The sequence below is a fragment of the Marmota marmota genome, unplaced genomic scaffold, assembly GCF_001458135.2.
Source record: "Marmota marmota marmota unplaced genomic scaffold, marMar, whole genome shotgun sequence".
Taxonomy (NCBI): domain Eukaryota; kingdom Metazoa; phylum Chordata; class Mammalia; order Rodentia; family Sciuridae; genus Marmota; species Marmota marmota.
The window spans coordinates 3,501,085-3,514,283 of NW_026000079.1; the positions used below are offsets into that span (position 1 = coordinate 3,501,085).

The following is a 13,199-nucleotide window of genomic DNA, read 5'->3' on the forward strand; positions in this document are numbered from 1 at the left end:
AAAAAAAAAAAAAAAAACAAATAATCCAATCAATAATGGGCAAAGGAACTGAACAGATACTTTACAGAAGAATAAATATGAATGGTCAACAAATATATGAAAAAATGTTCAACATCTCTAGTAATTAGAGAAATGCAAATTAAAACTACACAGATTTCATCCCATTCCAGTCAGAATGGCAATTATCAAGAATACAAGTAACAATAAATGTTAGTGAGGATGTGGATGAAAAAGTCCACTCATACATTGCTGGTGGGACTGCAAATTGGTGCAACCACTCTGAAAAGCAGTATGGGGATTCCTCAGAAAACTTGGAATGAAACCACCATTTGACCCGTTATCCCACCCCTTGGCATATACCCGAAGGACTTAAAATCAACATACTGTAACGATGCGGCCACATCAATGTTTATAGCAGCTCAATTCACAATAGCTAAGCTACGGACCCAGGTGCCCTTCAACAGATGAATGCATAAAGAAAATGTGATACATATACATAATGGAATTACTCGGCCATAATGAAAAATGAAATTGTGGCATTTGCTGGTAAATGGTAAATGGGTAGAACAGGAAACTATCATGCTAAGTGAAATAACCTGATCCCCAATAAAAACCAAAGACCAAATAAATGTTCTCTGTGATTTTTGGATGCTGACTCACAATAGATAGGAAATGGGGAGGAGTGGAGGTTCACTGGATTGTGGGGGCGAGTGTGAAGGCGGGGAGGGGTTGGAGATGGGAATGGGAAAGACAGTAGAATGAATCAGACATAGATTTCCTATATTCATATATGAATACACAATCAGTATAACTCCACAAATGTACAATCACAAGAATGGGAAGTTATACTCCATATATGTATAATATGTCAAAATACATGCTACTGTCATGTATAACTAAAAAAAACCAATTAATTACTTTTTAAAAATTTATGTATGAAACACAGGAAGGATAACTGGCCCACAGAGCATCAATGTAAGATTTTAACTTAGTAAGAACTGTGATATAATTAATCAACCTTCTTTTTAATATTTATAGTCAATTTTACTGTAAATATGATATGACTAACTATTAGTAATTTCAGACCTAATCATGTCCTTTCAGGGGGGTACCAGGGATTGAACTCAGGGACACTCAAACACTGAGCCACATCCCCAGCCCTATTTTGTATTTTATTTAGAGATAAGGTCTCACTGAGGCTGGCTTTGAATTTACAATCCTCCTACCTCAGCCTCCCAAGCCACTGGGCTAATTATGTTCTTTTGACCTAAATTTTATTGTAGTAGGATACACATAAAATTTACTGTCTTTAAAAATGTGTGTGTGTGTGTGAGAGAGAGAGAGAGAGAGAGACCGGGAATTGAACTCAGGACCTCACACATACTAGGAGAGTGCTCTATCACTGATCTACAGCCCCAGACCCCACTTTAATCATTTTTAAGTATATAGATCAGTGGGGCTATAGCTCAGCGGTAAAGCATTTGCCTAGCATGTGTGAGACCCTGGGTTCAATCCCACACAAAAAATAAATAAATGAATAAAAATAACTCCTCATTAGTGTTTCACACCAGCCCTTGATGACCACCATTCTACTTTCTGCTTCTAATTTTGATTACTCTAAATACCTCAAATATGTAGAAATATGTAGTATTTGTCTTTTTATGACTATATTATTTTACTTAACACAATATTCTCAAGTTTCATTCATGTTGTAGAATGTCTGAATTTCCTTCTGTTTTAAGGCTGCATATTCCGTTATAATGTATATATACACCTTTTTTTTTTTTTTAGTCCATCCATCCATGGACCCTTGGGTTGCCTTCATGTTCTAGCTGCTAAAGCAAAATGCTGCTGTGAACACGGACATAAAAACACCTCCTTAAGGCTCTTCTCTCTCTCTCTCTCTCTTTTAGTTGTAGATGGACACAATACCTTTATTTTGTTTTTATGTGGTGCTGAGAATTGAACCCAGGGCCATGCGCATGCAAGGCAAGTGCTCTACCACTGAGCCGCAACCCCAGCCCTCCTTTGCCTGGTTTTGAAATGGGTTGTTTTGTTGTTGAATTTGGAAGTTCATTATATAGTCTGTATATTGGTTGCTTATCACATATAAGACTTGCAAATATTTTCTTCCATTCTGTGGATTGCCTTTTATTCTGTTGACTTTATCTTTTAATGAACAAGTTTTTAAAATTTTTGTGAAATCCAATTTGACTGTTTTTTTCCTTTATTGCCTGTATTTTGGTATCATATCCAAGAAAGCATTGCCCAGTACAATATTGTCAACCTTTGTCCTAGATTTTATTCTGAAAGTTTTATACTTTTAGGTCTTACATTTAGGTCTTTGAAACATTTTGAACTAATTTTTACATATGGTGTTTCGAAAAGGCACAACTTTTTTTTTTTTTTTGCATGTGGTTACCCAGTTTTCTTCATGCTGATTATTTAAAAGGCTGCCCTTTCCCCATTAAATGGGCTTGGTGCCCTTCTAAAAAATTATTTGACCGTATGTGCAAGGATTTTTTCATGGATTCTCTATTCCATTGGTATACATATCTGCCTTGATGTTTGTACCACACATTTTGATTACTGTAACTTTGTATTAAGACTTAAAATCAGGAAAGTTAAATTCCCTAGTTTTATTCTTTTTCAAGCTTCTTTTAATTATTTGGAAAATTTTAAGATTCTCTATGAATTGTAGGATGGATTTTTCTATTATTGAAAAAGTCATCATTGTGATTTTGTTGGGGTGAGGGGTGCACTGGGGATTGAAACCAGGGGTTCTGTACCACTGAGCTACACCCCTAGTCCTTTTTATTTTGCTATGATTATTTATTTATTTATTTATTTATTATTGGTGCATTATAGTTGTACATATTCATATTTCACTTATTTGTATACGCACACAATATAATAACATAACTCGGCCAATATCACTCTCCAGGTTTTTCCCCTTCCTCCCTACCTCCCACTCGTTAGTCCCTTTCCTCTACTGATAGATCCACCCCCACTTTTGTTTTCCTTTTTTCTCTCTAGGTTCCACATATGAGAGAAAACATCATAGGACCTTTGACCTTCTGAGTTTGACTTATTTCACTTATCATGGTGGATTCTAATTCCATCCATTTTTCTGCAAAGGCCATAATTTCATTCTTCTTTATGGCTGAATAAAACTCCATGGTGTGTATGTACCCACCTTTTCTTTATCCATTCTTCACTGATGGACACCTAGGCGGGTTCCATAGTTTGATTATTGTGAATTGTGCTGTTATAAACACAAATGTGCATGTATCACTATAGTAAGATGACTTTAATTCTTCAGGGTAAATACTGAGAAGTGTATAGTTGGATCATATGGTGGTTCCATGCCTAGTCTTTTGAAGAGCCTCTATACTGATTACCATAGTAGTTGTACTAATTTACAGTTCCACCAATAGTGCAAAAGTATTCCTTTTTGTCCACATCCTCTCTAGCAACTATTATCATTTGTATTCTTGAGACTACCATTCTGACTGGCGTGAGATGAAATCTCAATGTAGTTTTGATTTGCATTTCTCTAATTGCTAATGATATTGAACATTTTTTATGTATTTGTACTTTCATGTATTTATTGGCCATTTGTATTTCTTTTTTGAGAAGTGTCCGTTCAGTTCATATGCCCTTTATTAATTGCCCAGCCCTTTTTATTTTGAGACAGGATCTAAGTTGTCCAGGCTTTGAACTTGTAATTCTCCTGCCTCAGCCTTCTTAATCTTTGGGATTTTGATAGGGATTGCATTGAATCTGTAAATCACTTTGGATAGTATTAACATCTTAACATTAAGTCTTCCATTCTATGAACATGGAATTTCTTTCTATTTAGTAAGATCTTCTTTAACTTCTTTTAACCACATTTTGTAGTTTTCATTGTACAAGTCTTTCACCTCCTTGGTTAAACTAATTCCTAAATATTTTATTCTTTTTGAGGCTATTTTAAATGGAATTGCTTTCATAATTTCCTTTTCAAACTGTTCATTGTTAGTGTATAAAAATGTAACTGATTTTTATAAGTTGACTTAGTATCCAGATGCTTTGCTGAATTCATGTAGTAGTTTGTACATGAGCATGTGCTCTTTTTTAAAAAAAAAAAAAAAAAGAGAGAGAGTGTGAGAGAGAGAGAGAGAGTTTTTTAATATTTATTTTTTAGTTATCAGCGGACACAACATCTTTGTTTGCATGTGGTGCTGAGGGTCGAACCTGGGCCGCATGCATGCCAGGCGAGCGGGCTACCGCTTGAGCCACAGCCCAGCCCGAGCTTGTGTTCTTGAACCTTGTAGAACAATGTTGAATAGAAGTGGCAAAAGTGTATATCCTTGCTTTATTCTTGAGTAGAGAAAAAACTTTCAGTGTAACCATTGAATATAACATTAGCTATGGGTTTTTCAATATAAAACTTCTGTTATGTTGAGGTAGTTTTCTTTTTTCCTGTTATTGAATGAACTATTAGTAATTTCAGGGCCTAATTAACTCCCAATTAAAGCATCCTAATTTCTTTCTGTTTCCACAGTGTTATTCATTATTACTTTCACATAAGACAAATTGTAACACAACATAATTTTTATACTTTTTTAATATTTATTTTTTAGTTGTAACTGGACACAATACCTTTATTTATTTATTTTTATGTGGTGCTGAGGATCGAATCCAGGGCCTTGCAAGCGCTGGGTTCTAGGCAAGTGCTCTACCACGGAGCCACAACCCCAGCCCTAGTTTTTACACTTTTTACCAATTGGTAACAAAAGTTTGTTGGAGGCAAAAGACTGAGCTAATAGATCGAGGCTTGGTTGTTTTTAATTTTGTAAATTTGCTTTATCTCATGGGAGCAAAAATCTTTTTATTTATTAGAATAGAGACAAAAATTTTATGTATTAGAATAGTTCTACAAACACATGTTTACAACAAAATAAACCACTGTCCATTAAGACACAGTAATGCAGATTTAAGAATGCTGATGGTCAATCTCAGTAGCAAAAGCAGAGCTGTCCTCATTGGTCTGATTATTGCTGTCTTGATTATGTTTTCTTTACAAACTGGATGCTGGAGAATGTCTGGCCAAAGCTTGATTTTTTCCTTTTTCCCTTTTCCTTCTCTCTCTCTCTTTTTTTTCCTTTTATCTTCATTTTTTTTTAGTTGTAGATGGACATAATACCTTTATTTTATTTATTTTTATGTGGTGCTGAGGATCAAACCCAGTGCCTCACACATACGAGGCAAGTGATCTACCACTGAGCCACAACCCCAGACTCCAAAGCTCAATTTTTTAAAAAGTTTATGATACCTTTAATGCCCCAAAACACAGATAATTAAGAACTATAATGTCTTTAAGGGATTTGTCTGATTACAATGTCCAAATCAACACTCTGTAATGGAATTTGAATGACACATTTAGATGTGCTCAACCGACATCAAATGTCTACCCATAGATAGGGTTGGGGTTGTGGCTCAGTGATGGAGAGTTTGCAAAGCACAGGTGAGGCACTGGGTTCAATCCCCAGCACCACAAAAAACAAAACAAAACAAAACAAAACCTAAATAAACAGAAGTATTGTGGTCCATCTACAACTAAAAATATGTATTTTTAAAATGTCTACACGTAATTATCTCTTGCTCTAATATTTCCTTAAAGGTTCTCACATTTCGAATTGGAAATCACCCAGGAGTCCTGAACCCTAGTCCAGCTGTGGAGGTTGTACAAGTGCGCTTCATATGTGCCCATCCTGCCAGTATGTCCGTAACACCAGTATATAAGGTGCCAGCTGGTGCCCAGCCCTGTCCTCTGCCTCAGCACAACAAACAACTGGTAAGCATCAAGTCTGTTTCCAACTAGGCATTTTAGTTTTCCATGCTTTAGAGGCAGGGATATGAAATATAGCTTTTGTCTCATTAAAGTCAAGGTAACTATTTTGTTACTCATTTTCTAATAGTGAGTAAACTGTTAGTCTTGGTAAACTTAGTGACATGACTGTGCTTGTTGTACACAGTCAGCTTGTGATTATGACAATAGACAACGGAGATCTCTCCTAATTACTTCCAAAAGGTTTTGCTAATAGGCTTTCATAATAAATCTTTTAGCATTGTTAATAAATAATAAAATTTAATGATGAGCAATAATGTAGTTATTTTGTATGTAGCAGACAAATGAAGAATTAATTGTCTAATAATGATTTGTCTAATAAATTTTTAAAAAGTGAATCAGGGACTGGGAGTGTAGCTCAGTGGTAGAACTTTCACATTCCACGTGGGAGGCACTGGGTTTGATCCTCAGCATCACATAAAAATAAAATTAAAAACTTCTCTCTCTCTCTCTCTCTCTCTCTCGCTCTCTCTCTCTCTTTCTCTCTCTCTCTTTAAAAAAAAGGCTTAGTATGCCTTTAAAAAAAATAAAATGAAGGTATTGTGTCCATATACAACTAAAAAGCTAGAACATTGGACTATATAATAATTGAGGTTGACTGTAATCCTAATCATGGGAGAAGTCATTACTCACCCTATACAGAACAGAACAATCTATTAATTTTCCCCATTTTACAGATGAGAAAACTCAATGTGTTAGTCAGCTTTTCATTGCTATAACTCAACTAGCTGACAAGAACAACTTAAATGAGTATAAGTTTATTCTGAGTTCAAGGTTTCAGAGGTACCATCCAGATTGACTGACTCCATTGCTCTGAGCCCAAGACAAGGCAGAGCATGATGGTATAGCAGGGAATAGCTGTTCCACTCATGACATCCAGGAAGCAGGGGGTGCTGATGGGGCCACAAGGAAGATCAGTTCTTCCAGGGTACATCCCTAGTGACCCACTTTCTTCCTCAAGCCAAGCCTCACCTACCTACAGTTACCACTCAGTTAGTCTAGTCAAACTAGAGTGGACTGATTAGGCTACACCTCTCACGATTTAATCATTTCACCTCTGAATAGTCCTGAATTAACACAGGAGCTTTTGGGGGACACCTCATATCTACACCACAACACTGGGCTGGGGTTGTAATGCAGTAATAGAGCACTTGCCTAGCATGTGTGAGGCACTGAGTTCAATTCTCAGGACCACATATAAATAAATAATTATTTTTAAAAAATCAATGAATAAAGCTAAACCACAACACTGAGGCTTTTAGAAGTTGAGTAACATTCCCCAAAGTCATCAACTAGAAAGTAGTACATCTGTCTGATCACAAACATGTTATTAACTTTATGTTGTACTGCCTTATATTATTAAAGAATAGTATGAGATGTTACAGGTCTAGAACCCAGATTTTTTTCAGAATCAAATTCCACACTAAGTATTATCATTTTAATTTTATGAATGATTCACTTTTAAAAATATATTTTAGTTGTATATGGACACAATACCTTTATTTTATTTTTATGTGGTGCTGAGGTTCAAACCCAGTGCCTCCCACGTGCGAGGCAAGAGCTCTACCACTGTCCACACTCCCAGTCCCTGATTCACTTTTCAAAAAGTATTTCTGGGCTGGGGATATAGCTCAGTGGAAGATCACTTTATTTGTGATGAACCCAGCCTAATTCCATCTTAAGATTGTGAGCCATCTCAACACAAAGTCATGAAAAGTTAATTTCTGTTTTACTATAAATTACTGTGATTTCTAAACTTGTTTGGAGTTCCTCCTTGTGCCTTGAACTCACCCATGCCTGGCTTTCCCTGACCAGATAACAATCCTCTCTAAAACCTTAGCCGTGCCTCATAAATTCTGATGTTGGGATCTAAATTTATTCCCTACCTTGAAATGTTAAGCCATTTAGATAATTAACGTACGATCTTCCTTTGTATTATGCTTGTCAAAATCCTGTTATCTGTAAGTTCTCAAGACACCCCCCCTTTGCAATTTTTTGTCCTATAAAACCTTATTCCTGGAAAGCTGGAGTGCTGGTCTCTAGCCCAGGTTGGGAGAGACAGCCATTGATCACTCTTTTTTGTGTGTACACAATACAAGCTTGCTTTAATTTTATTTAAAATTGGAGTCAGTGGTCTTTTCTTTGCATCGGGGTTCAACACTTGCCTTGCCTGTGTGAGGTCCTCGGTTTCATCCCCAGAACTGCAAAAACAAACAAATAAAATGAAAAAATCACAAACACTACAAGTGGAATAGAACCAGCTTTACAACCCTATAGCATAATTATCTTCAATGTCATTTTCTATTCATTTCAAATAATTCAAGTTTACAGAAAAGTTACAAAAAATGTTTTCCCTGAACCATTTGAGTTAGAGACATGATTCTCTATCACCCTTCCTATATATATTTATTTTTATACTTGAGATATGATATTTAAGTCATATAGTTCAACCTCTTGAAATGTACAATTTAAAGTTATTTAGGAACCACCACACCACCTTACTCCAGCTCTTTTTGTTGTTCTTGTTTGCAGTACTAGGGATTAAAACCATGGCCTTATGCCCTTTAAATTTTGAGACATGTTCTAAATGGCCCAGCCTGGCCTCAAACTTGTGATGCTCCTGCTTGTCTCCTGAAAAGCTGGCGTTACAGGCATCCACCATGCCTGGCTTCCAGATAATTCTCATTTTCCCCAGAAGTCCCATACTAATTAGCAGTTGCTTTCATTACCTCCTCTTAGCTGCTGTCAATCACTAATATAGTTTTTATCTCAATGGATTTGCCTATTTAGACATTTCATATAAATCATATAATGTGTGTTACTTATAAAAGTTTAGCTTCTTTCATTTAGCATGTTTTCAAAGTTCATTTGTGTTGTAGCATTTATCAATACTGTATTCTTTTTTGTGTGTGTGCTTGAATGGTAATCCATTATGTAGAAATACTACAATTTGCTTTTCCACTAATCTGTTGAATGGATGTGTTGTTTCTATTTTGAGGCTACCAATAAAGTGCTGTCATGAATATTCACATGTTTTCATTTCTCTTAAGTATGTATCTAGAATTGGAATTGTTGAGTCATATGTTAACTCTGTTTAGTCTTTTGAAGAGCTGCATTATTTTACATTTCCCCTAGCAAGGTATGAGAATAGCAGTCTTTCTCTATCCTTGCCAATACTTGCTTTTTAAAAAATACTTTTTAGTTTTTTATAGTCGGACATAATACTTTTATTTTATTCATTTATTTTTATGTGGTGCTGAGGATGGAAGCCAGTGCCTCGCACGTGCTAGGCAAGTGCTCTACTGCTGAGCTACAACCCCAGTCACCCCCACCCCCAATACTTGTTAATGCTTGTCATTTTGATATAACCTTCCTAGAGGATATGAAGTAGTATCTCATGGTGATTTTTATTTGCACTTCCCAATGACTAATTAGATTATGCATCTTTCCATGTGTTTATTGGCCATCTGTATATCTTCTTTGAAGAAATATATTTTACCAGCTTTTTTTCAGATCTTTTGCCAGCTCTTTTCCCCTTATACTGAAGACTGAACCCAGGGCCTTGCACATGCTACTAAAGCACTCTACCACCGAGCTACATCCCCATTTTCTATTTTTGGAAGAAGTTGAGAATTATTGCATTCATTGTTCTTTAAACATTTGGTAAAATTTATCCATTAAGTCATCCGAATCTTTCTATTGTTTTCATTTTGAGATAGGATCTTGCTAAGTTGCCCAGGTGGTCCTGCCTCAACCTCCTGAGTAGCTGGGGTTATTGGCATATACCACCACACCTAGCCTTTGACAGTTTTTTTTTAGTTGAATTGTCTTTTTATTCTGTTTTAAGAGTTCTTCATTTCATATATTCTAGATACAAGTTCCTTTTCAAACTTGATTTGCAAGATTTTTATACTGTTTTATGGGTTTTCTTTCACCTTCTTGATAGCATTTTTTTGAAGCACAGAAGTTTTTAGTTTATCCAATAAATCATTTTTTTGTTGTTGTTGCTTATACTTTTGGTGTAGTATCTAAGAAACTATCGCCCAATCCAAGGGCAGAAAGATTTATGACTTTGATTTCTTCTAAGAGTTTTATAGCTCTTAATTTTGTCCCCTGATCCATGTTGAGTTCATTTTTATCTATAGTGTGAGGTAGGAATCCATCTTCATTCTTTTGTATGTGAATATCCAGTTGACTCAGAACCATTTATTATTAAAATTATTCTTTTTCCTTTGAGTAGTCTTGGCATTTTTATTGAAAATTTATTAACCATAAACATGAGAATTCATTTCTGAACTCCAAAATTTATGCTATTAATTTTTGTGTTTGTGGTGAGGGGGATTGGGGATTTAACATAGGGATGCTTTGCCACTGAGCTACATCTCCAGTCCTTTTTTTATTTTGAGATAGAGTACTACTAAATTGCTGAGGCTGGCCTCCAACTTGCAAACTTCAGCCTCTCAAATTGCTGGGATTACAAGAAAGCACCACTTTTTGTTCTTTTTGATGCTATCATAAATGGTGTTATTTCCTTAATTTCATTTTCAGATTATTCATTGCTAGTAGTAGAAATACAACTGAGCTGGATATGGTGGCACATGCCTGTAATCTCAGGAACTCAGGAGGCTGAGTCAGGAGGACTGTAAGCTCAAGGCCAGCCTCAGAAATTTAGTGAGACCTTCAGCAACATACTGAGATCCTATCTCAAAAATAAAAAGGACTGGTGATATAGATCAGTGGTATAGCACCCCTATATTTCATCCCCAGTACCAAAAAAGAAAGAAAAGAAAATACAATTGCCTTTTACGTATTGATTTTGTATCTGCAATATTGTTGCACTCATTTATTAATTCTAATAGTTTTTTGTTGTTGTTGGATTCCTTACAGATTTCTATATATAAAACCATGTCATCTGAAAATAGAGATGGTTATACTTCTTCATCTGTAATCTGGATGCCTCTATCATTTTCTTGCCTAGTTGCCCTGACTAGAACCCTACAGTATAATGTTCAGGAGAAGTAGTGAGAATAGATATCCTTATACTTTTTCTAATCTTATGGGGAAAATTTCCAGTCTAGACCATTAAATCTGATATTGGATGTGGGTTTTTCACAGATGACTTTTCTAGGCTGAAAAAGTTGTTTTTTAATTTGTTGAATTTTTTTGATCATTAAAGAGTGTTGGGGGCTGAGGATATAGCTCAGTTGATAGAGTGCTTGCCTTGCATGCACAAGGTCCTGGTTTCGATCCCCAGCACCAAAAAATAAAACAAAACAAGAGTATTACATTTTGTCAAATGCTCTTTCTGCATCTGTTTTTTCCTGTATTAATTTGGTATAGTATATGGATTTATTTTCATATGTTGAACCAACTTTATATTCTTTGGATAAATTCTACTTGGTTATGGTATATAAACCTTTTTATATACTCCTAAATTCAGTTTGCTCAAATTTATACATTTATGTACTTATGTAGGTACTAAGAATTGAATCCAGAGGCACTTTACCAAAGAGTCACATCCTCAGCCCTTTCTATTTTTCCTTTTGAGATAGGGTCTTGCTAAATTGCTAGGGCCTTGCTAAGTTTCTGAGGCTAGCCTTGAACTTGTGATCCTTCAGCCTAGGCCTCTTGAGTCGCTGGGACTACAGGTGTCTGCCACTATGCCCAGCCTAAGAATTTTTAAATTTCTCCCTTAAGCTCTTCAATGATATACTCATCATTCAAAAGTGTGTAATTTTTGGCTTGAGAGCGGTGGTACACACTGTAATCCCAGCTACTTGGGAGGCTAAGGCAGGAGGATTGCAAATTCAAGGTCACCTGCAATTTAGTGAAACCCTGTCTCAAAATAAATAATGCGAAGGACTGGGGATGATGTAGCTCAATGGTAAAATGCCCCTGGGTTTAACCCCTAGTGTAAAAAACTAAAATATATCTCTCAATCTCCCTGTGTTTGCATAGTTTCTATACTTTTTTCTTGCTGTTGGTTTCAAAAAAATTTCATTATGATCTGACAAAATTCAAGGAATTATCTAATTTTTTTTTTTTTGTATTTGCCAAGATGTGCTTAATGTCTAATGTGTGATTTATTTTGGAGAAAGTTCCATAAACAGCTGAAAATAAAATGTATTCAGCTATTGTTGGATAAAATATTCCATAGATATCTATTAAATCCATTTTGATCTAAAGTATAGTCTAACTCTGTTGTATCTTTGTTGATTTTATGTCTGTATGATTTATTAGTAAGACTGGTAAATTGAAGTCACCCACTATTATTGTACTGGGGCCCATCTGTCCCTTTTATCAAGTGGTTGGTTTTTTATGAAATTGGGTACACTGACATTTGGGGCATAAATATTTACAATCATTATGTCTTCTTGTCAGATTATTCCCCTTACCAATACACAGTGACCTTCTTTGTCTCTTCTAACTAATTTTGGCTTGAGGTCTGCCTGTTGAATACAAGAATAGCTACTTCTACTACCATTTTTGGGTTCCGTTTGCATGGACTATTGTTTTCTATCCTCTGAATCTGTGAATGTCTTGCTGGTGAAGAGTGCTTCTTAACACAACATGTACTTGGGCCTTGTTTTCTAATCAATCTGCCAGCTTATGTCTTTTTTTGTTTGTTTGTTTTGTTTTTGGTGCTGGGGATTGAACTCAGGGGCTCTCAACCACTGAGTCACCTCCCCTGTGTTAAACCACGATGCAAAGAAAAGACCACCAACTCCAATTCAAGTCAAATTAAAGCAAGTTCGCAAATCCAAACGGCCGGGGCTCGCTCTTCCGAAATCAGTGGGAATAGAAGACAGCATTGCAGCTCTCTAGGAATGCAGCTTTATAGCACAGAAAGTTGCAAAAAAGGGGGGTGTCTTGAGAACTTACAGATATCAGAATTTTGACAAGTATAACACAAAGGAAGGTTAATGATCTAAATGGTTCAGCACTTAGGGAGTAAAATTAGATCCCAACATCAGAATTTATGAGGCCCCACTAAAGTTTCAGAGAGGGTCCTTATCTGGTCAGGGAAAGCCAGGCATGGGTGAGTTCAAGGCACTGACAGGCATTCCAAGCAAGTTTAAACATCAAAACATGGCCAGGCTAAATAGAAATCGTAATATTTCACAGAAAACAGAAATGAATCCTTTATAACTTGTGACAAGATGGTTCCTGATCACCCAGCCCATTTTGGATTTTATTTAGAGACAGGGTCTCACTGAGTTGCTCAGTGCCTTGCCATTGCTGAGGCTGGCTTTGAACTCGTGATCCTCTACCTTCTCCCAAGCCGCTGATATTACAGACATGCGCC

At 36.0% G+C, this 13,199-nt stretch overlaps 1 protein-coding gene across 1 annotated transcript in view; it reads left to right on the forward strand.

Annotated features, from left to right (window-relative positions):
• The window catches only part of Nup210l (nucleoporin 210 like), a 105,220-nt gene that overhangs the window by 41,471 nt on the left and 50,550 nt on the right, over positions 1-13,199 (forward strand). Inside the window, exon 13 of the mRNA XM_015502657.2 lies at positions 5,666-5,839. Within this exon, the coding sequence (XP_015358143.1) occupies positions 5,666-5,839 (174 nt within the window). The remainder of the gene's footprint in view (positions 1-5,665; positions 5,840-13,199) is intronic.